The sequence below is a fragment of the Ascaphus truei genome, chromosome 6 (genome assembly GCF_040206685.1).
Source record: "Ascaphus truei isolate aAscTru1 chromosome 6, aAscTru1.hap1, whole genome shotgun sequence".
NCBI classification, from domain to species: domain Eukaryota; kingdom Metazoa; phylum Chordata; class Amphibia; order Anura; family Ascaphidae; genus Ascaphus; species Ascaphus truei.
The window spans coordinates 46,108,947-46,134,354 of NC_134488.1; the positions used below are offsets into that span (position 1 = coordinate 46,108,947).

The window sequence follows — 25,408 nt, forward strand, 5'->3', positions numbered from 1 at the left end:
TAACTACTGCAACGGATATGTGCCTAACCTTTATTGCATTGGACACAGAAATAAGAGCCCGGAATATTGAATAAATGTCTATGATGTTACTTTAGCATGGAACCAATGCTACGCCCTCCAACTCCTATAGTTGACTTTGCACATTGCTTTCTTTTTAGTGCTGGTAACAGAGCACCGAGACCAGTCACACAAGAGAATTGAATGACTTACGGCAGAAGGTGCGGCTCCTCCACTGACCAACGTCCACTGCCACGTTCCGACAGGCCATGGCATAACGAGTGACCGAGTCACAAAGTTCCGTCTGGTTCCCTCCACTTTGGCACAGGCGGAAGAGGCAGGTCCTATAATAGGCGGACACGTTGACCACAGAGTGGCAGTCCAGAAAGGAACTGTTGCTGGGGTCATTAATGATCCCGCACTTAGGCCGGCTCTTGTAATACTTGAGTAGTTCAGAGTCATTGTTGCAAGCCTTGAGTAGGTCTCCACATTCCCCGTTACAAATCTCATCGAAAGTTGTCCAACTCTCCAAAAAGACGGCCATATTTTCCATGCATTTCCCATTTGAGAAGCAGAACTCATCCTCACTGTTACCATTGAAGTAGCCACAGAGGCCTCCAGTGCAGTTGTAGTAAAGAGTAGACAGGGTCATGTGGAGGAGCCCTAGGTCTGTGTACTGTATTTTAAGCAGCCCCTCGGACTCAATGACTGTCCCATTTCTGTTACGGTATATTTCCAAGTCACCAGATGGTAGGTAGAATGGCAGCTCAACTTCAAACCCATTAACCTGGAAAATTATACAGGGAATTAGATTTAAGCATTGTTCACATAGCTGTGAAGCTTTACACATTCTTGAGTACACATGTAGTGAGGCAATAATGTATCGTGGTGGGTCCTGTTATTCTGTAAATTGAGGGATTGGAAGTCCCTTAATCCATCTGTGCTATAGGTCATTCAAGACCTCGCAAGGCTCTTCAGCAGATTTATAACTACATCTATGAAGGATGTTCATGATGGTCCATTAAAACCTTTAATGTGTTTCTTCAGGGTCAATCAGGCTACTAGAACGCTGCAAGACAAACTCAACTGGTAACTGCAAAGAAAGAGTGTTTACATCTTAAGAACTATTAGCAAAACAAATAAAACATGGAGGTGGGATTTGAAGGTTTCATTGCTGGTCTCAGTTAGAGACAAGATACTGGTCTTTATGGATCTTAACCAGTATTTTATGTTCATATTGCATTCTCCAAGCTGCGGACATGGCCTTTATGCTTAACACCACATCACCTGGCAGTGGACCAGTATGATCTCATTGACAGTACTTACAAACCTCTTCCCTTCCACCCTTATTTAATCTTTGCATACCATGGTATTAGCCTCCTTACACCACATCAAAGCCAACACCTTAACTCCCAACCCATCTCCTACTTTATTTATCCATCTGGTTTCCACTCTTCCTCTATCCACACAACCCGGCACTCAACAATTACATCTACATCAAAGCGTTTCACATGCACACAGGAAGAAGACATTTTTTTAAAGCTCTGAACACACTACTATGCATCTATGAAGAACTCTCTTGGTCCATTATTAGGCATCATCATTGATGAGAGATATACAAAACTCCATAGTCAATATAGTTGGAGGCATATATGTCTGTTTGTAAGGGATATGGGTGGACAACTGCTCCAACTAGAAACTCAGCTTTCTCTCCACCTTTATGATAATCCTAAAAGCCGAAGGCTAACTATGATTGCATTATATTGTTGTTGTATTAAGCTACGTACATGCCAGTTATAGCACCCCGCAAATGTCAATTTATATTGAAGCAATCAGCCATTGAGACTTCTTGCCTCTAGTTCGGTGATATATTTTCTTTGTTATCCTTATCTTACCTCATTATGTACATTGTCCCCTATAATGTCTTTGTTCTTTCTCACACAGCACCCCCCAATGAATAGAAATAGAAGATATCCTTGGTTGGAGCCAGGAGCTACTGCAGGAGTGGGCAACTCCAGTACTCAAGGGCCACCAACTGGTCAGTTTTAAGGATATCCTTCAGCACAAGTGGCTGAATCAGTGGCACTGTCAATGACTGAGCCCCTGATTGAGCCCTGTGCGGAAGCAGGGATATCCTTGAAACCTGACCTGTTGGTGGCCGTTGAGGACTGGAGTTGGCCACCCCTGAGCTACTCTGATTTCTTACCTTAATTTCAGATGTGCTACCCCCACCAATCCTAATCTCTTGCTTAGCCACCTGGATCCTCAGAGGTCTCAGCCAGTTGGGACTTGAGTCTGGTTTCTTCTTGCTGATGTCCACTTCAATAAACTCAGCTTTGTCCGAGCACGTCTTCAACAAAGTGTAGGAGTAATCCATGGGGTAAGGAAATGTAACCAAGTCAAAAGTGTGCACGACCTGGCTCTGACTAACCAGGCACACACCCTCCCTTTTGGGGTAGCAGCCTTGGTATCCGTTCTCCACGGAGCAGATCTCCCCACCACGGCAGGTGGTGTTGAGGCAAGAAATGTCCCCTCCATCTTCACACCAACACTCCACTGTGCAGTCTGAGCTGGCCCAGAAGGAATCCCCGACCACGTAGTATCGTCCATCCATCTCACAGCCGCACTTACTCAAGGGGACGCACAGGTCCGCACTGAGCATATAACCATTGTCACACTCACACCCTTCTGTGCAAGGACTGCTGCAGGACAAGGAGGCTGTGAGGTCAGAACAAGTGGCCGGACAGCTGCTGGTACAGACAGAGTAGTGACTGAATTCAGGGCAATGCACAGCGGTGGCTGGGAAAGGCGCAAGAGAGAGAGAGATTATCATTTCTTTCCTTTTGCCTCAGTATATGTTAACGTTTCACATTATCCTTTCACATTCCCCAATGTATCCTGCTGCAGAATATGTTGGTGTATTATAAATAAGTGATAATCATAGTAACCATTTGTGGATAAAGAAAGTAGTTCTTCACTCATGTACCTTATACTCACACTACTTACTTATAATGGGCAATCCCTGGTTGTTAGCCGGGAAATGTATCAACCTCCCACTTTTCCCCTGGTAAATGCCCACAAAACATTAATTTGCACCAAGTGAATATGCCGTGGAACTGTTATCACCTTGTTAATGACAGTCAATCATTTCAATGGGGCTCACTGCTTTACACATACAGATGCAGCGGGCGTTATTCGAACTTATCACGGAGCCGTTTTCGTGTGCGCTGCTGCACTCCACGCGGCCAATCACGCTGTTGCTTTGTTTGAATTTCATGGATCCCGATTTCTTTGGGCGCAATTCTTCGCGTTTCCGTGGCAGAAATGAATGAATTGTAATGTGCACAGTACAGTACTGTGCCAATTTGCAGGTGTTTAAAAACCAGAACACTAAAATGCCATTTTCTGCACTCGATAAAAAACGAGTCAGCACGCGGTAATGACGCGCCATGACATGGGTACTCCGAGGTATACAACGCGTGATATGTTCGAATAACGTCCGCTGCATCTGTATGGCAATAACAACTTAGAGTAAATGTTCTGTCCCAAGCTCACTGCGGCAAGGGAGTAGAGACAGATAGTTTAACTCAATCCCATATACCAACTAAGGGGAAGCTTCTTATTTGCTGAAGTATTTATTAGGCAACAACAATACAAATAAAAATGAAGCCACCCCTGTGGTAGAACTGGCATATAACAGAGAGACGCATGAAAAGGGGCAAATAGAACAATGTGTTTAAATCCCTTGTTTAAAAAGAATGCACCTATTATTCTGATATATAGACAGGTTCAATCGTTTGTTCAGTAGGATAACTTGGAAAAGTACAATAACAGCTATCAGGGAATATACAACACATATTGAGTTTCTAACAGGCTATTTATGGACATCTGCTTGTGTCCCCTTATGGACATCCCCTTGACCCTGTCAAGACTGCAGACAACCGTCCAGTGGATTTGCAATGATCAAAGCAAATATTTACTCCAAGGATAAGTACTTTTGTTTTATTAAGTCAATTACATTGGTAAATTCAAATTATTTGTGTTTGTAACAGGGGCAAGCTTGTTACCAACAGCTAAAACGTTTGGGTGCCAGCCCACAAGGAGTTAATCCCTGCATGGAGGAAGCAGGAGAATTAACAAACCCAGCTGGCCCAGTAAAGGTTTAAAACGTGAGCCACACGCAGGGTTACTGTTCTTGAACTAGAGAGGGACACTGGCTCTGACGTGTGTTGCTGTGTTATGTATATGGAATTTTACTTGCTGGAGCTGAGGGAGAAAGCTGCTTTTTGAGTTGCTGAATTTTGGCTGAATAAAAGCCTATGTTTACTTTTGCAAACACAAGTCTCCTGTTCTTACCTCTGTATACATCACCTACAGTGTTGTATTGATCCAGGGAGAAATCTGATTGCCATTACTGGAAGCACGAAGGAAGGTTTTTTTTCCCACTTATGAGACATAAATGTCAAATATTTCACTGGGGTTTTTGTGTGCTTCCTCTGGATCAATATACAGTAACTATAAATATAGGATGGGAATCTCACTAACTTAGAGGTTGAGCTTGATGGACGTGTCTTCTTTCAGCCCAATCTGATATGGTTCTTGGTTAGTACGTTCGCTCTGTCCCTAACTTACCGCAGCCGGTCTGAGTCCTCCAGTCTCCCACAGGAATGCCCAGGGCTTGGCACACAAGGGCATAGGCTTGGATAGCCTGGCAGAGGCTGGTGCCATTGTCTCTGGTGCCACAGAGGTCATAAACACAGCTGTGGACAAAGGCAGTGGGGTCCACTACAGTGCCACACTCCCACAGAGGGCTCCCGGTCATGTTTATAAACCCGCAGTAGTCCGAGGTAAAGTAGAGTGACTCAGTAGATGCATCACACAAGCTGCAGTTATCTAAGCAGCCAGGGGAACATCTCCAGTCCGGATGATAAACCCTCCAACTCTCCCCTAAGTCTACCACAGACACAGCTGGTCTCCCGTCCGACCGAAGGGTATCATCCTCTGGGTTTTTGTTGTAGTTTCCACACATCCCACATGTAGAGTTAATGTAGGTGCCTGGAACTGATATAGACGCGTAATGTTCCCCATCATATGTCACCAGCAGCCCGAAGTCTGTTTCTACGGCTGTTGATAATCCGCTTTGGTAGATTCTGATGGCCCCGAGTTCCAGAACGACTGGGAGGGAAAATACCAAGTTGTTTACCTGTAACAGAGGCCAGGAAGACATATTACACAAACTTCAGATTCATGTATTGTTTGTGAGATGCATACACTGAGCAGTGTCTGGCTATTGCTAACCAATGAGATGTGTTATATAGATCAGTGTCTGGTTAGCCAATGAGATGTGTTAAATAGATCAGTGTCTGGTTAACCAATGAGAAGTGTTATATAGATCAGTGTCTGGCTATCCAATGAGATGTGTTATATAGATCAGTGTCTGGTTAACCAATGAGATATGTTATATAGATCAGTGTCTGGTTAACCAATTAGACGTATTATATTGATCATTGTCTGATTAACCAATGAGATGTGTTATATAGATCATTGTCTGGTTACCCAATGAGACGTATTATATAGATCAGTGTCTGGTTAACCAATCAGATGTATTATTGTATATAGATCACTGTCTGGCTAGCCAATGAGATGTGTTACACTGATCGGTAATTCAAATATATATTTCTCAGGCCTGGCAAATATCTTTGAATTCTTGTCTATCAATTTGCCAGGTCCATAATTTTATTTTATTTTTACATTTATTCATAAAGAAGGTGTCTTTTCCACACCTTCTGCTGGGAGTTCGGGTGCCTTTCTTTAGGGATCAATGAGAAAATTCATATAGTTGGTATTAATTATTAGGAATTTGTTTAATTTTTTTTTTCTAACTCACTACTCACCAAGAAACTCAATACTAGAGCACGTATAGTAACATAGGGAGGATCTAACGACAACATATAGGGGAACAACGAGGAAGACCAACCCGAATACTAGCATGGACAGAATACGTTTTCCACCACATTTCCTCATTTATAGCTAAATTATTGTATGCAGTTTAGAGGTGTTTCCTTGGTTAGGCTTCTGCCACTTTTTGTTCCCTACTATAACACCACTGGTAAATGGGTTTCGCAGTTTATCGAAGAGTCTCTTAAGATTCGTGCTGCTCATTTGCTCTGTGGGATAATTAGTTCAGAGTGTAGAGTTTCTGAGTGTTTTTGGCAAATATACAATATAATTTAAGAAGGCTTCATTGTCTGTTCCTGTAAAACCTAATCTGAATCGTTTTGTTACAATTTAACCTACTTTTCTATTTCTTCTCTGTTCTATCTCCCCCAACTAAACCCTTAAGTCTCAGGGATGTAACACAATCCCATTTAAAGGAGATTAGAACTGGATCCCAGCCAGAGATACTGACAGATACCAAATACAGCAGCCATATTCTGGGGGCTGGAGTTAACTGACAAGTACGTGTATCCAAACTCATTTATTATGCTATTAATGGTAAGGAAAGGCTTATTGCGTTACCATTTGGGGGCCTCCAGGAAAAGGACATTTACTCTTCCACTCTACTGGCATACATAATAAAAAATGGCTGCCATGAATGAGGGGATTATCTCTCATCAGAGAGGGGTACTTTTATTTCTTTAAAGTGCTCGGACATATTATCTACAAAATACAACATTACATTCATCAAAGAGATCCATTTAAAATCCATAAGATTGTTTTTCTTAGATCCGTCTGGTGCTGTTTTGGCAGCTACCGTGATCCAGGTGTCTTCTACAAATCACGTCCATCATTATTTTCAGGTTTCTTTTAAACCAATAAAAGACAGACATTGATAACCCATAAGAGCTTTGAAGGCAATCTAGTATTTCCCTACTTGCGATAGAACCATAAACTACCAAATGTAAGACTATTAAGAAGTACTTTCTATCCTTGTAGAGTTTCGTTGGGTCTAGCCCAAGCATTTTTGGAATCTTTGACTGTAGTTGACCTTGCATGTACTGCTGTTCCTTATACCTTCCCCGAGTCCCCACCTCCCTCCAGATCCAAAGCCACCATTGATCCTCACCTTGACTTTCCCAAAACTATCCTTGGGAATAACAATGTTATGGGAATAGACCTCTAGAGAGATGTCTTTCAGCCACGACACGGATGACCCTCCACGATTCTCATTCTTGGCTTCCACGCTGAAGAACGGAAGGTGATTCCCCGCCCAGCACCGTCTGGCCAGAAGATAGGAGCAGGATCCCTGGAAGTGAAAGAGGAGCCCATCGAAGGTGTGGTAATGAGGGTCTCCAAATACCACACAAGTGCTGCTCTCCACGGGCAAGCACTGGAAGAATTTCTCCTTGGGTTCACAGACTTCGTATGGCCCACAGACTGACTCCTGGCACGATATCTCATTGTTAAAATCCAGGCAACGGCATCTCATGGAGCAGTTCGCGTTCTCCCAAAACAGCTCTCCTTGGCGCAAAAACTGCCCTGATAACAAAACAAAGCAACAAGATTGTATTACTGAGACAAGGGGGCTTGTTGCAAGTAAGCTTTTCATCAAAGTCTCCCCCGCAAAAAATGGTTCAAAGTCTCCCCCGCAAAAATGGTTCAAAGTCTCCCCCGCAAATGGTTTCACACTGGTGCAAAGAACTACATTGAGATATTTTTTTTGGGGGTGGGGGGGAGGGGTAAAAGTGACGCTGTTTTATTGCAATGGTAGTTTCCTAATTGCTATCAGTGTGTGAAGATATTTGCAAGAAGGGAAGTTACTTTTTAAAAAATATACAGTATATTACTTATAATAATAGCATTTTTCATAGAAAACTGCTGCTTTATTTCACCACTTTTGCAGCCACACAGGTTTGATCATTAGCCCACAGTATGTGTGAGGGGGAGCATGTGGAGAACATGTGGGGTCGGGGGGCGCACACGGAGAGTCCTCACAGAGGAATGGTTTCTTTATCCTTCTCTACAGTAGTAACAATGATCTTAACCTGCAGTCACAGACCAGGAGTATACACAGCTCTGTGCAACCCTCAACCTCATCAAGACTTGGAGGGCACGTTTTGCTAAGCATTGCGAAGCCTGAAAGCGCCTGCAGCCCGAATGGATGGTAGAAGGCCTTCTGCACCTTTTAGGGGATCTGGGACAATACTTGTAAATCTTACAAAAGTTTTTCCACAGATTGGATACTTAATGCCGAAATAAAACGTAATGACACACGGGTTGTAACCTTAATGCTGAATTTCAATCTCAGACATAAAGATGCCATCACTTTAATACATCTTTATAATTAATCAGCTAAGCTTATTTTATGGTATGGTACAGTTCAATGCTGCATTATTATTTACAGGAGACACTTAAATATGTTGCTTTTTGGTGGCAGGAACTTTACATAATGAAGAAATTTAGGCTGATAACGAACTTTACATAACAAATAAAATGAAATAAAAAGACATTAGTTGTGACTAAACAAACGATTTAACAATATTATCTATGGACATATACAGCGGCACAATCAGAAACTGTGACTGGTGGGGGAGCAGTCGTGGCGTCGTGACGTAGTGACGTCACATGGCGACGCGTTGCCATGACAGCGCACCCTCAGGCTACGCAGTGACGAGTTGTCATGGCAGCGCGTCACCACGTGACGTCACTGCGTTATGTGACAGCACATTATCATTGCAGCATGTCGCCCCGTGACGTCGCTACGTCATGAAGCCGCAAGGCGGAAGGAGAAGGGCCGCACTGTTACTGAGGCACCGCGCTCTCTCCCGTCTATCAGCTTTACTGCTGTGGGGAGGAGGGCGGGGGCCTCTATAAGTGCAATAGCAATTCTTGGGGGGGTGCAAATCCCCCCCTTTCACCCCCCCTGGCTGCGCTACTGGATATATATTCTGCTTCATGTGCCTAAACTAGATAATCATCTTTAAATTGCCCCAGAGCCGCATGTAACTGGAAGAATCAGTCGTCACAGTGGGGTGTTTCCTGTTACTGGAAAAGAGATTTCATGTCAAGAGTGGCTCTCCATTTACAGGTATGTTTCTCAGGGCATGACTACCGAATAATCCTTTCTAACGTGACATTCAAAAGGTTTTACCCTGTTCTTTACCAAATGTAGTTTTTCTTACATTGAGCACAGGAGCAGCATTACTTATAAGGGACTTCAACGCCTGGTAAGATTAGTTTCTAGTTCTCCCGTACAAAGCTCTCCACAATGCTGCCCCTCCAAACATAGTCACATAGTAGATGAGGTTGAAAAAAGATGTACTGTATGTCCATCAAGTTCAACCTATGCTAAAATTAGACGACAGATACTTTATCCTATATCCGTACTTAAAGTAGATTGATCCAGAGGAAGGCAAACAAAAACCCCAGTGACATATCATCCAATGATATCTCATAGGGGGGAAAATTAATTCCTTCCTGACTCCAAGAATTGGCAATCGGATTACTCCCTGTATTAACGTTCTTCCCATGTTTACTTACTTGGTATATCCCTGTATACGTTTCCTTCCTAAAAAGATGTCCAACCTTTTTTGAAGATATATATTGTGTCTGAAATCACAGTCTCCATGGGTAACGAACCCCACATTGTAACTGCCCTTACTGTAAAGAACCCTTTCATTTGTTGCTGGTTAAATCTCCTTTCGTCCAACCTCAAGGGATGCCCCGAGTCATTTGTACTGCCCTTGGGTTGAATAGTTCTTTTGAAAGCTCCTTGTACTGTCCCCAAACATATTTGTATAGAGTTATCATATCCCCTCTTAGAAGCCTCTTTTCTAATGTAAACAAATCAAATTTAGCTAGCCTCTCCTCATAAATCAGATTTGCCATCCCCTTTCTTAATTTGGTGGCTACATCTCTGAACTTATCTCCAAATATCCTCCTATTCTAACCATTATTTCCTCCTCTTCTTCTCCCTCATAACCGCCTCTCATTGCAGCCTCCAGGACTTCTCCTGGACTGTCTGTCTCAATGCAGCCTCCAAGATTTCTCCCAGGCTGTCCATCTCAATGTCACCTCCAGGTCTTCTCCTGCTCTGCCCATCTCACTGCCACCTCCATGTCTTCTCCCGGGCTGTCTCACTGCCACCTCTAGGACTTCTCCTGAGCTGCCCATCTCACTGCCACCTCCAGGACTTCTCTCGGCTGTCCATCTCACTGCAACCTCCATGACTTCTCTCGGCTGTCCATCTCACTGCCACCTCCATGACTTCTCTCGGCTGTTCATCTCACTGCCACCTCCATGACTTCTCTTTGGCTGCCCATCTCACTGTCACCTCCAGGACTTCTCCCGGGCTGCCTGCCTCTGACATAGCTTCATGGAAAGTTGCCCTTATGAAACCCCTCCTCTCTCTACACCTTATGCTTACACTCTTCCTTATAGAGGAGGGTCCTCCTTGCCCACTGTACTGTTCCATTGTATATTAATCCTACTATCCAGTTCTGAGAGTACATAGATTTACATAGAATGAATGTCATTTTGTGGAAGGAATTCTGGGAGAGACTTCATGATCTCATGGATAATGGGTTGGTTTCATTGTTTACCTCTTAGGTTGCAGCCATTGGCTGGGTCAATCTCCTTCCCATCTATCTTGAAAAGCCAGCGGCCTGGGAAATTTACATTCGTAGTTTGTTCAATGCTGACGATTTCAGGTGACCGGGAACCGGGGAGGCTAAAGAAATTGGTGCTGTTTCCGCCATTAAATCCGGCCTGGGAAAAAAACATTCATCTTTCTAGTTTCTTACATTTTAGGGTAAATAAAGAAAACTCAGATGTACAAAAAGAAAAAAAAGACAATGTAAGACCCCAAATTGTATCGGATCAGCAGGGTAAAGGTTTGGGCTGGGACTATGTGTCATAGTACACACCTCATATATACAGTAGCATGCGTCTACCAGCTGCCCTCAACAAATGGTTGTAGCTTCTGAAAATACACGTACAATGGATTTCTGCTCGTTTTCTATTTGTCTAATCCACTCACAAGCTTTTTTTCCTGTAATAATTTTACTGTATTACCTTTTGCTGATTGTTTTGAGTCTCTTACATATAATATGTGTGTGTCATGACATCACGTAGCATCGCAACGGGTGTCATATGACGCCAAGCAGCCATTTCCACGGGAGATGCATGGGGAGACACTGAAGTTGGACAGACAGATGCAGGACAATGTCGGGAGATGCTGCAGCACCCCGCTGCTAGTAACACTCGAAAGCGGGTATAGTGAGGGGGTAAGGGAGGGTGGGGGGTCACAATTAGACCAAAAAAATTGAGGGGGGGGGGCGTGTGCACTTTGTTTTTCAGACGAGTGGCTTTTTCCCAATTTGTCAAGCCCTGTATGTATGTATATGTATGTTATAAGAATCTGATCCCATGTTCTTCTAACATGCACCTACACACACCACATACATAACATGCTGTAGGTACTGCTCTTCAATGAGATTCATTTCATTGGGTGACCTTTGTGCTCATCAATGACATTTGATTCAACTCATAAACTCATGACATTTGATTAAAATCCAAGGACCATTAATAGTTGGCTTTGCCTTGCTGGATAGTCTCAGGGGTTTCTCAATGCCCGTTATAACTACATAACGCAGGGGTTTAATAGGGTGTTAAATTATATTTGAGTGCTCACCTGCGCCATTACTCCACCAAGACCAGTAAGAGGGTCCCCCCCACTCGCTGTCCCTGTCGTCCAAGTGATCTCCGCGTAATTAAACATGGTGAAGCTTGATGTCCCATCCGAGATCAACAGAGCTTGAAATGTATTCACCTGACAAAGTCATTACAGATTAAACATCCCACAATGCCTCGTGTTTCCCACGTCCTATAGCTGTCTCCCAGATTGACAGGTTAGACCAGGTGTGGCCAACTCCCGTCCTCAAGAGACAGCACCAGGTCAGGTCTTCAAGATATCCCTGCTTCAGCCGAGGTGGCTCAATCTGTGGCTCAGCCACTGATTGAGCCACCTGGGCTGAAGCAGGGATATCTTGAATTCCTGACCTGGTGGTGGCTCTTGAGGACTGGAGTTGGCCAGTCGTTGACTGAGCCACCTGTGCTGAAGCAGGGATATCCTGAAATCCTGACCTTTTGGTGGCCCTTGAGGACTGGAGTTGGCCCTGACTGTGTTAGACTGTACAGATATACACGAGCATGGGAATCTCTGGGACTAAGACAGGTGTTATGATACAAGAAACTAGAATGTATGTTGCTACTAAATGTGTGATGTGCATGTTGGCTACACAACGTATGAGGTTTTAGACACAATATATACCTGGGAAGGTAAGGATTTGAGACCCTTTTACTAACAAGTCAAAATGATTCTTTAAAGATGGAAAACACAGCGGAAACATCAACACTGCTCTCACCGTCTCAACAAACTGTGCCCATGACATAAACATTGCACAGATATTCAGATGTTGTTCATGAAAATTAAAAAGAACCCGCTAAGGCCCATAATCATCTTGTGAAATCGCATCCCCGGGACAGAGACAAAAATCTTCTCCAACACAGGGAAGTGGCTAAATAGCATATTGAGTAAGGTAAGATAAACTAAAGTGTGATACTGTAGCTATTACTGCTTGTTAAGGGCCATTCAATCAATAATGGCTATTACAAGTTTAGCTTCAGAAACAAAATCTTTGGGGCGTATGACTCAAAAATAGGAAAATAAACCCTATGTTTAAAATAGGCAAAAGGATAGAAATAAATGAAACCACGGCGGAACAAATATCCAAATTGGAGACACAATCCCTTTTTAAACATTATTCTGCCTGACTCGATCTTGACTTAACCGGCACTTATTTTGTCTGTTCTGTATTTTCTTTGGTAATTTTGCAATACGCCGCTAAACTATCACAACAGGAGTGGGCGGCTCGCAAGTATTTTTAACCGAGATTTCCCTAAAGTGCCTGCAGCTGCGCCAGGGGGGTGCAAAGCCAGCCAACCCACTCCAGGACATCTGTTTTGTAACTGTCAGCTACACCAAAGTTTGTTTTGAATAAGAACGTCCCCTTTGAGCTCTCAAAAGCAGCACAGGATCACACTGTTACTGTAGCTCTGGATAAACAGAGATGGGCAATTATTAATTTTTTTGCCGACTTAGATCTGCTTCAGATCGGCCGGTTACTTTGGTTTGCGGATTCCCGTGGAATGAGTTTCAAAAAGGGCTGATCCACACTCAGATTAAATCCGACGGGAGAGACAGAGAGAGAGAGAGAGAGAGAGAGACAGACAGAGAGAGAGAGACAGGCAGAGAGAGAGAGACAGGCAGAGAGAGAGATACAGACAGAGAGAGAGAGAGGATTTATAACAATCTGAGTGCGGCTTTCAGATTCAATAGGGAATCTGAGTGCGGATTCTTACACATTTACCCGGATTGTATCTAACGGTGGATTCTGATTAACCCGCTCAGATATTTTAGTACCTAACTCGCAGACGGATGTAAGTTGGGGGGACGGATTTGGTCAAAACAATTCAGGGACCAAATTTGGACTGCTTCGCCCATCTCTGTGGACAAACTAGCGTTGTGATGATCAGGAACCATAAATAAAACTTGTGTCCTTACAGGAGTGGTGCTGCTTCCGCCGTAGAAGGTGACCTCATCCCAAGTGACCACGAAAACCCAGGTGGCAGAGAAAGACGGGAGGTTCTTGAAGTGCCTCCTGACTTCTTTGGATGTCTCCTTCAGGATCGCAGGGTCGCTGGTCTCTTTGTAGTAGATCTCCCCTCTTATTCCGTTGTGGACGTCGGCCCAAAAAGGCGCGATGAAGGCGCGTCCATCAGACAGCGGGAAAGCTTCGGGGGTGAACTGGCTGACGAGGACGCTAAAGGAGATCACTCCGTTGTTGTTAACCTGTGAATTAGAAGCAATACGGCACTTAAATGTGTTGTCTCTCCTAGGAAAAAGGGGAATCAAATAAATTCAATATTTTAACGATGTAACAAACAGACATTTCCAAGTATTTTAATATAATATATGAAATATATGTAGTTTTGAAACCTATAGGAATCTATTTACTAAGGTCTCCTGGCTGCAGAAGAATAGCACCAGTTTAATCCCAGAAAATGAATCCAGATGAAAGCAACTAGGGGTTTTTCCTGTAATGAACGTGGTTGCCGTCACCCTGACCAAGAACTGACAGCTTTTCTCATCGCGATTTGTGGTGAAAACGTGGAACATTTCTAAAAATTCTGTTATCTGGCATTGGGATCAGGAAATTCTTTTTAAGGAGAACACAAAAAAAAGGAGATATTTGTCAACGAAAAATCTGGGAGTCTCCCTCATAAACAGGGAGAGTTGGTCCTTGAAGATGCAATCCATGTCCACTGGTTTTGCCCTAGTTTTGCAGCTAGGAGATGTTTGCAAATAGATCCCTTTGTGTATTCACGGTAACCGCATGCTTCGGAAACACTTTCATAATCTTTATCCAGGATTGAGGATACGGCTGTTGATCAATCCTCCGATCGGCAGGTAAATGGGTTTTTTGTTGTTGTTGTTGTTGTGTTCATGGTTTAAAAAAAGTAATTCTGAATCTATTATTACTCCAACAGATACAGTATAAGTAGCATGAATTCAACGGACCTGAAGAAAAAGAAAACATACATTTTAACAGAATTAAAATAAGTCAAAAAGTTAACTTAAGGGGGGCTGACTTTCTGTACGGTGGGGGTTGAACCCCAATACATTGGGAAACTTGGGGTATTGCTCGTCAAAGCAGCAATTACCTACAGTATCTTTTTTTTATTACATGATTTGAACCAAGGTGTCTCCTGCGTGACACAACAAGCGCTCCAGAGATTTATACTGGTGTAATACCCGCGTTCCAGAGATTTATACTGGTGTAATACCAGGGTTCCAGAGATTTATACTGGTGTAATACCCGCGTTCCAGAGATTTATACTGGTGTAATACCAGGGTACCAGAGATTTATACTGGTGTAATAACCGCGTTCCAGAGATTTATACTGGTGTAATACCAGCGTTCCAGAGATTTATACTGGTGTAATACCAGCGTTCCAGAGATTTATACTGGTGTAATACCAGGGTTCCAGAGATTTATACTGGTGTAATACCAGGGTTCCGGAGATTTATACTGGTGTAATACCAGGGTTCCAGAGATTTATACTGGTGTAATACCAGCGTTCCAGAGATTTAAACTGGTGTAATACCAGGGTTCCAGAGATTTATACTGGTGTAATACCAGGGTACCAGAGATTTATACTGGTGTAATACCCGCGTTCCAGAGATTTATACTGGTGTAATACCAGGGTACAAGAGATTTATACTGGTGTAATACCAGCGTTCCAGAGATTTATACTGGAGTAATACCAGGGTACCAGAGATTTATACTGGTGTAATACCAGGGTTCCAGAGATTTATACTGGTGTAATACCAGGGTACCAGAGATTTATACTGGTGTAATACCAGGGTTCCAGAGATTTATACTGGTGTAATACCAGGGTTCCAGAGATTTATACTGGTGTAACACCAGGGTTCCAGAGATTTATACTGGTGTAATACCAGGGTTCCAGAGATTTATACTGATGTAATACCAGGGTTCCAGAGATTTATACTGGTGTAACACCAGGGTTCCAGAGATTTATACTGGTGTAATACCAGGGTTCCAGAGATTTATACTGATGTAATACCAGGGTTCCAGAGATTTATACTGGTGTAATACCAGGGTTCCAGAGATTTATACTGGTGTAATACCAGGGTTCCAGAGATTTATACTGGTGTAATACCAGGGTACCAGAGATTTATACTGGTGTAATACCAGCGTTCCAGAGATTTATACTGGTGTAATACCAGGGTTCCAGAGATTTATACTGGTGTAATACCAGGGTTCCAGAGATTTATACTGGTGTAATACCAGGGTTCCAGAGATTTATACTGGTGTAATACCAGGGTTCCAGAGATTTATACTGGTGTAATACCAGGGTTCCAGAGATTTATACTGGTGTAATACCAGGGTTCCAGAGATTTATACTGGTGTAATACCAGGGTTCCAGCGATTTATACTGGTGTAATACCAGGGTTCCAGAGATTTATACTGGTGTAATACCAGGGTTCCAGAGATTTATACTGGTGTAATACCAGGGTTCCAGAGATTTATACTGGTGTAATACCAGCGTTCCAGAGATTTATACTGGTGTAATACCAGGGTTCCAGAGATTTATACTGGTGTAATACCAGGGTACCAGAGATTTATACTGGTGTAATACCCGCGTTCCAGAGATTTATACTGGTGTAATACCAGGGTTCCAGAGATTTATACTGGTGTAATACCAGCGTTCCAGAGATTTATACTGGTGTAATACCAGGGTTCCAGAGATTTATACTGGTGTAATACCAGGGTTCCAGAGATTTATACTGGTGTAATACCAGGGTACCAGAGATTTATACTGGTGTAATACCAGGGTTCTCCTCTGCTCTCGGCAGCTCCAAATCTCGCTTACAGAAAGCCACAGTGCTATCCGTTGAGGCTTCCTATTGGATGGTTTTGTATGTGTCCATGGAAAACACCTGGAACTACACCAGTAAGTCTCTTGGGTAACGGGGTATCCCCGGAGATACAAATAGCGCGGTTTAGCGACCCCCGGTTTTAATCCTGTAAAAAAAAAGACAGGTGAAATAGTTGCCAATTGCTGCTTTATAGGGGTTGTTTCTTCTAGAATGTTTCTTCTAGAACGAAACGGAACCATTGTCAGTGATAAAATAATAATAATAATAATAGCGCTTTACAGAGACATTTTGCAGGCACAGGTCCCTGCCCCGTGGAGCTTACAATCTATAGTTTTGATGCCTGAGGCACAGGGAGATAAAGTGACTTGTACAAGGTCACAAGGAGCTGACACCGGAAATTGAATCAGGTTCCCCTGCTTCACACTCAGTGCCAATCAGTGTCTTTACTCACCGAGCCGCTCCTTCTCTCCATGTTTATATGTTGGTGAATGGAGCCTTCGGGGGGGAAAATCAGTTGTATATGTATTTATAATTTTTTCTTTATTTAAGACGGCTATTGCTTCATGATAACTTAATTACCATAGGGCCATATTTACCAAGAAATATTATTCCACAAGACACCTTACAGCGCTTTCAGTTAACAGTGTTTTACTGAAGAACGCCACTTAGTCATTTTGGGCCCATGGGTCTACAAGAAAAAGGCTTATTAACACTGTTTTTGGCTTGTGCTATTATTAGTCGGCACACATAGGATTCAGATAAGATTAGAATTACCCAAGAAATGGCCAAAGAAAAAGCCATATATATTTCCCATATAGCCAGCAAATAAATACATTTTCCAACCTGTTTAAAGAATGCCACTGTGCTTCAAACTAAATAAAACGCAAACATTATTCGAAATCAATATTTCTTCTGCAACTGGAACCTGATGGTGTCATTTGTAATCAGGGTGAAAAATGGAAGGTAGAGACAACTTTTAGAAGGACAATGAGACCTTTGTTCTGAGCGTCACACAAGGCATTTTTGGTGTAAAATTGACAGAAATCTCAAATGTAATTGTGCTTGTACTTACCGTATTTAATCAATGTGTGCCATCAGTGTCAAAAATGGTTTTAATCAGACACTTTGGCGCATAGAAACACAAGGTACCTGGCGTAAACCCTAAACAGTCTGTGTATATCGTTAGTGCAGAATAAGGTTGCTATGTATCAACCACAAATTTATTTTACGCAACGCAGAAGTTTCATAATATGTGTTAACAAAATGCATTATTTATATTTAGTTGAAGGGGGGGGGTGAGAGAGGATGAAGGGGGAGGGTGAGAGAGGATGAAGGGGGAGGATGAGAGAGGATGAAGGGGGGGGGTGAGAGAGGATGAAGGGGAGGGTGAGAGAGGATGAAGGGGTGGGTGAGAGAGGATGAAGGGGGTAGGTGAGATAGGATGAATAGGGGGAAGGTGAGAGAGGATGAAAGGGGGAGGTGAGAGGATGAAGGGGGAGAGTGAGAAAGGATGAAGGGTGGAAGGTGATGGATGAATGGGGGAGGTGAGAGGGGATGAAGGGGGGAGGTGAGAGGGTGAAGTGGGGGGAGGTGATAGAGGATGAAAGGGGGAGGTGAGAGAGGATGAAGGGGGAGGTGAGAAAGGATGAAGGGTGGAAGGTGATAGAGGATGAAGGGGGGGAGGTGAGAGGGGATGAAGGGGGTAGGTGAGGGGATGAAGGGGGGTGAGAAAGGATGAAGGGTGGAAGAGGATAGAGGATGAAGGGGGGAGGTGAGAGGGGATGAAGGGGGAGGGTGAGAGAGGATGAAGGGGGAGGGTGAGAGAGGATGAAGGAGGGGGTGAGAGAGGATGAAGGGGAGGGTGAGAGAGGATGAAGGGGTGGGTGAGAGAGGATGAAGGGGGTAGGTGAGATAGGATGAATAGGGGGAAGGTGAGAGAGGATGAAAGGGGGAGGTGAGAGGATGAAGGGGGAGAGTGAGAAAGGATGAAGGGTGGAAGGTGATAGAGGATGAAGGGGGGAGGTGAGAGGGGATGAAGGGGGGAGGTGAGAGGGTGAAGTGGGGGGAGGTGATAGAGGATGAAAGGGGGAGGTGAGAGAGGATGAAGGGGGAGGTGAGAAAGGATGAAGGGTGGAAGGTGATAGAGGATGAAGGGGGGGAGGTGAGAGGGGATGAAGGGGGTAGGTGAGGGGATGAAGGGGGTGAGAAAGGATGAAGGGTGGAAGAGGATAGAGGATGAAGGGGGGAGGTGAGAGGGGATGAAGGGGGGACGTGAGAGGGTGAAGGGGGAGGTGAGGGGATGAAGGGGGAAGGTGAGAGGATGAAGGGGGGTGGTGAGAGAGGATGAAGAGGGGGAAGTGAGAAAGGATGAAGGGTGGAAGGTGAGAGAGGATGAAGGGGGGAGGTGAGAGGATGAAGGGGGAGGTGAGGGGGGATGAACGGGGGAGGTGAGGGAGGATGAAGGGGGGAGGTGAGAAAGGATGACGGGTGGAAGGTGATAGAGGATTAAGGGGGGAGGTGAGAAAGGATGAAGGGGGAGGTGAGAGAGGATGAAGGGGGGAGGTGAGAGGATGAAAGGGAAGAGAGGGTGGATGGGGGAGATAAGATGAGGAGGGGCAGTGAGAGGATGAGGAGGGGCAGTGAGAGGATGAGGAGGGGGGTGAGAAGATGAGAAGGGTGTGAGAGGATGAGGAGGGGTGAAAGGATGAGGAAGGGGGTGAGAGGATGAGGAAGGGGTGATGGAAGGTGAAAGAGGGAGAATGGGGGGAGGAGGAGAGATAATTGGGGGTATAACATTTAAAAAATAATTCCAAAAGTCCATTGTTGAAGGGGGATGGGGAAGGAGGCTAAAGGTTCGTCTAGAGTGCCAAATCCCCTTGCACAATCCCTGCATACAACACCCAGTTTATGAAGGTTTGTACTACCTTTTTAGCACAATATCAATTCAAATATGGCATTAGGATAGAACCCAATATTTATTTGACTTTGTGCATGGGACTGGACTTTTCTAGGAGGACCCCGTGGCTACCAAGTGGTTAAGGAAACCTTTATCTAGGTAACAAGTTTGTCATCACTTACATAAAGTGCTCTGTATGGGACCCCAAAGAATATGAAAGGAAGGGACAGTTTAATTTCGGTCGAGCTCCCGTCGTCCACCTTGGGTGTTTTGGTGTCATTCTGCCAGAACGGGTATAAAATCTCCCTGGCCTGAGCTGCAAGAGAAGACGGGACTTATATCAGGTGGGACTTATATCAGGTGAGACTTATATCAGGTGAGACTTATATCAGGTGAGACTTATATCAGGTGAGACTTATATCAGGTGGGACTTATATCAGGTGGGACTTATATCAGGTGGGACTTATATCAGGTGGGACTTATATCAGGTGGCACTTATATCAGGTGAGACTTATATCAGGTGGGACTTCCCCAAACACGACCACCCACCAATATTTGGAAGATGGTTGGGTTGTTTTTTTTTTAGGATGGTACCAACCTTGTAGAAAGAGAAACGCCGAGCAGATTCCCAACAGAGATGGACAATTCATTCTGGAACAACACAGCTTTGTTAGGTAAAGGTTAGCGCACGCAGAATCGAAGACACAGCAAAGGGAGAATGGTGTTAACCCCGGCCCTGCCAGAGCAACACATTGCTCTGCATGATGGGGCTATAAGAGCGGTTACAGTCCTAGGGGTCTGTGTACAGTACGGGGGCAGAGGAGGTTGCTTTTGATCCACTGCCCATTTTCTGCTGCTTCAAATGTAAGACGCGTGTTATTCGCATCTCCTGCGTTTCATACAGGTTGTTAGTTAAGGAGCTTTACCGCAACGCAGCAAACGATGGCCTTGTAACATCACAGTGTGATATGCAGCGTCGCCTCTGGCTATTGACTCACCTAAAATCTGAGATGCACAAAGAGCAAAACTGGAGTAATAACCTAGACCAGGTGAGTCTCATCTCCAGTCCTCAAGACCCCCCAACAAGTCAAGTTTTCAAGATATCCCTGCTTCAGCACAAGTGGCTCAATCAGTGGCTAAGTCTTCGACACTGATCGAGCCACTTGTGAGGAAGCAGGGACTGATTCAGCCACCTGTGCTGAAGCTGGGATATCCTGAATACCTGACCTGTTGGGGATATTGAGGACTGGAGATGAGCGCCTCTGACTAAAGATGGCGAATTTTGGGGGGCGTATTTTGGTTCACACCGGATCGGCTGGTTCTTTTGGTCCGCGGATTTCAGCGGAATCAATCTCCAAAAGGGCGATTGGCATTTTGCGGATTTTGTTATTGTTATTACCGGGGCACTCTGCGGCCCGCGGGACCGATTTGTAGAATTCTCTCCGTGGATTTTGGTGAATCCGCGCGGATTGAAACCAGCCAAATCCGTTTGCGGATTTTACGCCGCAAAACAAATTATTGGGGGGGAGAGGGGGGGGGGGGAAATGCGAGAAAACCATGGAAACGGATTGGGGCGGGTTCCCCAGTCTTTACCCCTAACCTAGACATATTGATACTAAGCAGGAGGATAGGACCCACCTAACCAAAAGAAAAGTGGTTTACAATGTAACCCGTATGACTGTATATAAGCAAGGGTGTGGTGTACAGTGCCTGTGTGCGTGTGCGTGTGCATTTCCAGCTCTGTGTATATATCATTGCGTATCTCAGTCTGCAGGCTGTGTGTATCAGTTTTACTGTATGTGTATCAGTGTGTGTTAGTGAATGCGTGCAGTGGTTAATAAGGCGCGAAAAAAGATATGGCGTGTAAAAAAACGTGACAAAATCCCTCCCCCGTACAGTGTGCAGTAAATAAAAATACCCCTTGTGTTGCATTTGCACGTAGGGTCCTTGTTACAATGGATGAGAAGTAAAGAGTGACACTACGCTCATTTGCATGTCATTACCCAGAATCCCTGGCTGCTGGGAAGCACTGTTTGCTTAGCGATCACGGGGAAGGGCAGGGGTTGCTGACCTGTCTGAGACGTGCAAATGTGCTCACACGTGGCATTTTTATTTACTGCAGGGGTTAAAGAGCTCCTGGCATGAACGATCTCATCAGTTATGAATGAGAGAGCCATTAACTCCTGTGCTGCGGGCCCTGCTTGCCCTGCCAGGGAGGAATCGGGATATAAGCCGAGCATTGTAACAGTGGGAACAATGTGACCTGCACACACCCAATCCCTAAAGGAAACTAAATGAAAAAGGATATTAAGAAATAACTGATCATATTTAGAAATAAGCATTATTAATAATGTCCCTAGTAATAAGAAGTTACAGTACTACTTTTTGGCCATAGCCCTAATGAAAGATTATTGTTATTACTAAAATGTGGAGATATATTAACAGGTTGGGGGTATTCTACCTTCTGTATAACATCAGTTACTTATACAGAATGTGTAATATTGCTTGTATGTTATTGATATTGCAGAAATGACATACAGGAGGCCAGTACTGTGCTAAGCTTTGGCTGGGGCAGTTATGCTAATGGTAAAGTTTGATGAATTACCCAATACACTGAGGCAGGGTTGTAGGTGCCTCAGATATGTATACATCTCTCTGCTTTTTCTAGCACCAGATGTATCGCAGAAAATAAATGCCGTTGCATGCAGAGGTATTTTTTCCTTTGGGAAATCTGCTGCTGTTTTTGAAAAAAATGTTGTGCCAGATTTGCAGAATTTGATCAATGTCCCTGGAAGTGTGTTTGTGTGTTTGTGTGTCAAGGATATGTTGTTGTATGTGACAATGGCTTTATGGGATTAACATGAGAGTTCTTCATATGTAAAATGAGTACAAGCCTCTTCTTCATGTGTACAGAGCTTCCCAAACCTCACATGTCTCTTCTTCACGTGTACAGAGCTTTCCAGATCTCACAGGTCTCTTCTTCATATGTACAGAGCTTTCCAGATCTCACAGGTCTCTTCTTCATGTGTACAGAGCTTCCCAAACCTCACAGGTCTCTTCTTCACATGTACAGAGCTTCCCAAACCTCACAGGTCTCTTCTTCACATATACAGAGCTTTCCCAACCTCACAGGTCCCTTTTCACTTGTAATGTCGGGTGTGTTACACAAAGGGCCGTATTTCAGCAGCATTCTATGTAATATCTTTCACGTGCCATTTTTACAGGTAAGACGAATCCCAATCTCTCCTGCTCCATACCTGACAATGCAAAGATGTCTATTCCTTCTGCATCTTCCACAGCCTCCCACACTGATCCCGCAGCACCTGCTCAGTCGGGATGAATAAAACCATCACCATCACATCCTTCTCGTAACAGTTCCTCTATAGCAGGGGGTGGCCAACTCCAGTCCCCAAGGGCCACCAACAGGTCAGGTTTTGCTTCAGCACAGGTGGCTCAACTAGTGGCTCAGTCAACGACTGGGCCACTGATTCAGCCACCTGTGCTGAATCAGGGATATTCTGAAAACCGGACCTGTTGCTGGCCCTTGAGCACCGGAGTAAGCCATCCCTGTTCTATGTATATGATTCTGTATCATCGTCTTGCTTTACTTTTCTACCAGTGACCATTGGATGATTTATTTAAGCATGCTGGCTCCCAAACGGATGTAGTCCTAATGCAAACTAGCCTCATATTTGCCAAAGAAAAGAAAAAACATTGTTTTTTTCATTTTTTTTTTTTTTTTTAAAAGGGGTCTGGTAATATTTTGCGCTGGTTTTACAACAGTTTTACTGACGTCAAACTTTGGGGGAAAAAAGCCCCACAAATGTTTTTACATAAAATGAATCTTTAATATCCAAATGACGGCGCTCTTCCAACTCAGTCACAAAAGGTACAAAGTATGATTATTTAAAGACCCCAAAATGTCAGTGGCTCTATTCTACGCACTTTTTCCTCTATGCCTTCCACGTATTCAAATCTTTTACACATTGTATAGCACCACATCGACAAAATACAGGTCCCAACTTAGACAAAAAGCTTATCTCAGTACTTGGAAAAAAAAGTCTCTGAAGAACTTGATTTTTTCTTATACAAAATGTAACAAGTGGTTAAAAACGAAGCCCAATTTAAATGAGAAAAACTCTACAATTGTACAACATGTGTATGTGTCTCTCTCTCTCTCTCTCTCTCTCTCTCTGTATGTATGTATGTATGTATGTATGTATGTATGTATGTATGTATGTATATATATATATATATATATATATATATATATATATATATATATATATATATATATACACTCATCTATTGTATACTTGCAGGGAAATAATAACCCTAACCAAAGAAAATCTAAGCTGCAATAATTGATCAAACTTTAAATTAGATTGTAAGCTCCTCGGAGCAGGGACTCCCCTTCCTTAATGTTACTTCTATGTCTGAAGCACTTATTCCCATGACCTGTTATTTATATTATCTGTTATTTATTTGATTACCCTCCCCCTGAATTACTACTGTGAAGCGCTATGTACATTAATGGCGCTATATAAATAAAGACATACAATACAATACAATAAGAAATTATGCCAGCCATTACATTTCTCCCACTTAGTATTCCAGCTCCCCCACAATAATAGCGCTGATAATAATATATATATATATAAAACAGCATATTCATATAATATACATATATACATATATAAATTAATATGTGTGTGTGTGTGTGTGTGTGTACAGTATGTGTGTGTGGATAGATAGATAGATAGATAGATAGATAGATAGATAGATAGATAGATAGATAGATAGATAGATAGATAGATAGATAGATAGATAGATAGATAGATAGATAGATAGATAGATAGATAGATAGATAGATAGATAATAGTACAGTATGTGTGTGTGGATAGATAGATAGATAGATAGATAGATAGATAGATAGATAGATAGATAGATAGATAGATAGATAGATAGATAGATAGATAGATAATAGTACAGTATAGCATTGCTTTTGAGGTATTTAGAATTTACCAACCTGCCCAAAAAAAAAAAAAATAAGAGTTGAGAACCCAAACTTTGGGATGTAAAAGTTGTTCCTGTCTCCTCTCCGCTTACTTAGCTGTTCCTGGACATGGGAATAATGCCTGGGCCCCTTGTCCTAAAATGAAACATGAAGTTTGTCTGATGTTATGCGGGCAGGTATCTGCATGAGGAGCGGCGATCCAGTCTTTTCCTATTGATTAAGTTAATCTAACGATCACTTTTTTTTTTTTTTTGGGCTGTGAAATTGGAGTGAAGTAGTTTCCCTGAAATCTTACTCCTTTAAAGTTAAAAAAAAAAAAAGAGAGAGAGAAAGAATTCAGATGGAAATGTCAGGTCTCCTGGATTGGTCTCTTACTCTGTCTGACCAGAAATACTTTCTACTCAAGAACACAAAAGAGAAAAACCCTTTCACCTTTCTCCCAAAAAAAACCCTTCCCTATTAAATTACCAAATTAGCATCAGCTTAAAACACTAAACAAAGGAAACCGACTTTACATTTAAATGAAGAAGTCAACTTTATATAAAAGTCTTTTTGTTTAAGGACAATCTAGCAAATTGATGTGTATCTGTTTTTTCCCCCCTTCTCTCTCTTAATAATAAAAGAAACTATAGCACTTTGAAATAGCCCGTTTAATTTCTCTTCTGAAATAAAGTCTTCCCCGTGTTCATTGGGTTCTGATTCCAGAAGACTGAGATGATCAAACGGCCATCTTCCATCACAGTGGTGCTTAGGCCAACCCATTGAAATATGCTCCATTCGGAATCTTTCCCTCTCGGCAATATTCCTTCTCATGCGGTTAAACTAGACAGGGAGACAGTTACCTTTGTGCCATGTACATGCCTTAGACGGATGGTGACTGATGGTCCTAAAAGGCCATCAAGATATCAGGTTTTAAGGATATCCCTGCTTCAGCTTAGGGAAATCAGCCACTGGCTGGCTCACCTGTGCTGAAGCTTGGGATATCCTTAATACCTGACCTGTTGGGGGCGCTTGAGAGTGCTTGGAGTTGAGAA

General features: G+C 43.3%; 1 protein-coding gene across 1 annotated transcript in view; it reads right to left on the reverse strand.

Annotated features, from left to right (window-relative positions):
- The window catches only part of TECTA (tectorin alpha), an 84,145-nt gene that overhangs the window by 25,712 nt on the left and 33,025 nt on the right, over window positions 1-25,408 (reverse strand). Inside the window, exons 4-11 of the mRNA XM_075606596.1 lie at window positions 19,540-19,673; window positions 13,562-13,849; window positions 11,630-11,767; window positions 10,539-10,704; window positions 7,064-7,476; window positions 4,630-5,200; window positions 2,204-2,796; window positions 211-784 (exon numbers count right to left, since the gene is read on the reverse strand). Coding sequence (XP_075462711.1) covers window positions 211-784; window positions 2,204-2,796; window positions 4,630-5,200; window positions 7,064-7,476; window positions 10,539-10,704; window positions 11,630-11,767; window positions 13,562-13,849; window positions 19,540-19,673 — 2,877 coding nt within the window. The remainder of the gene's footprint in view (window positions 1-210; window positions 785-2,203; window positions 2,797-4,629; window positions 5,201-7,063; window positions 7,477-10,538; window positions 10,705-11,629; window positions 11,768-13,561; window positions 13,850-19,539; window positions 19,674-25,408) is intronic.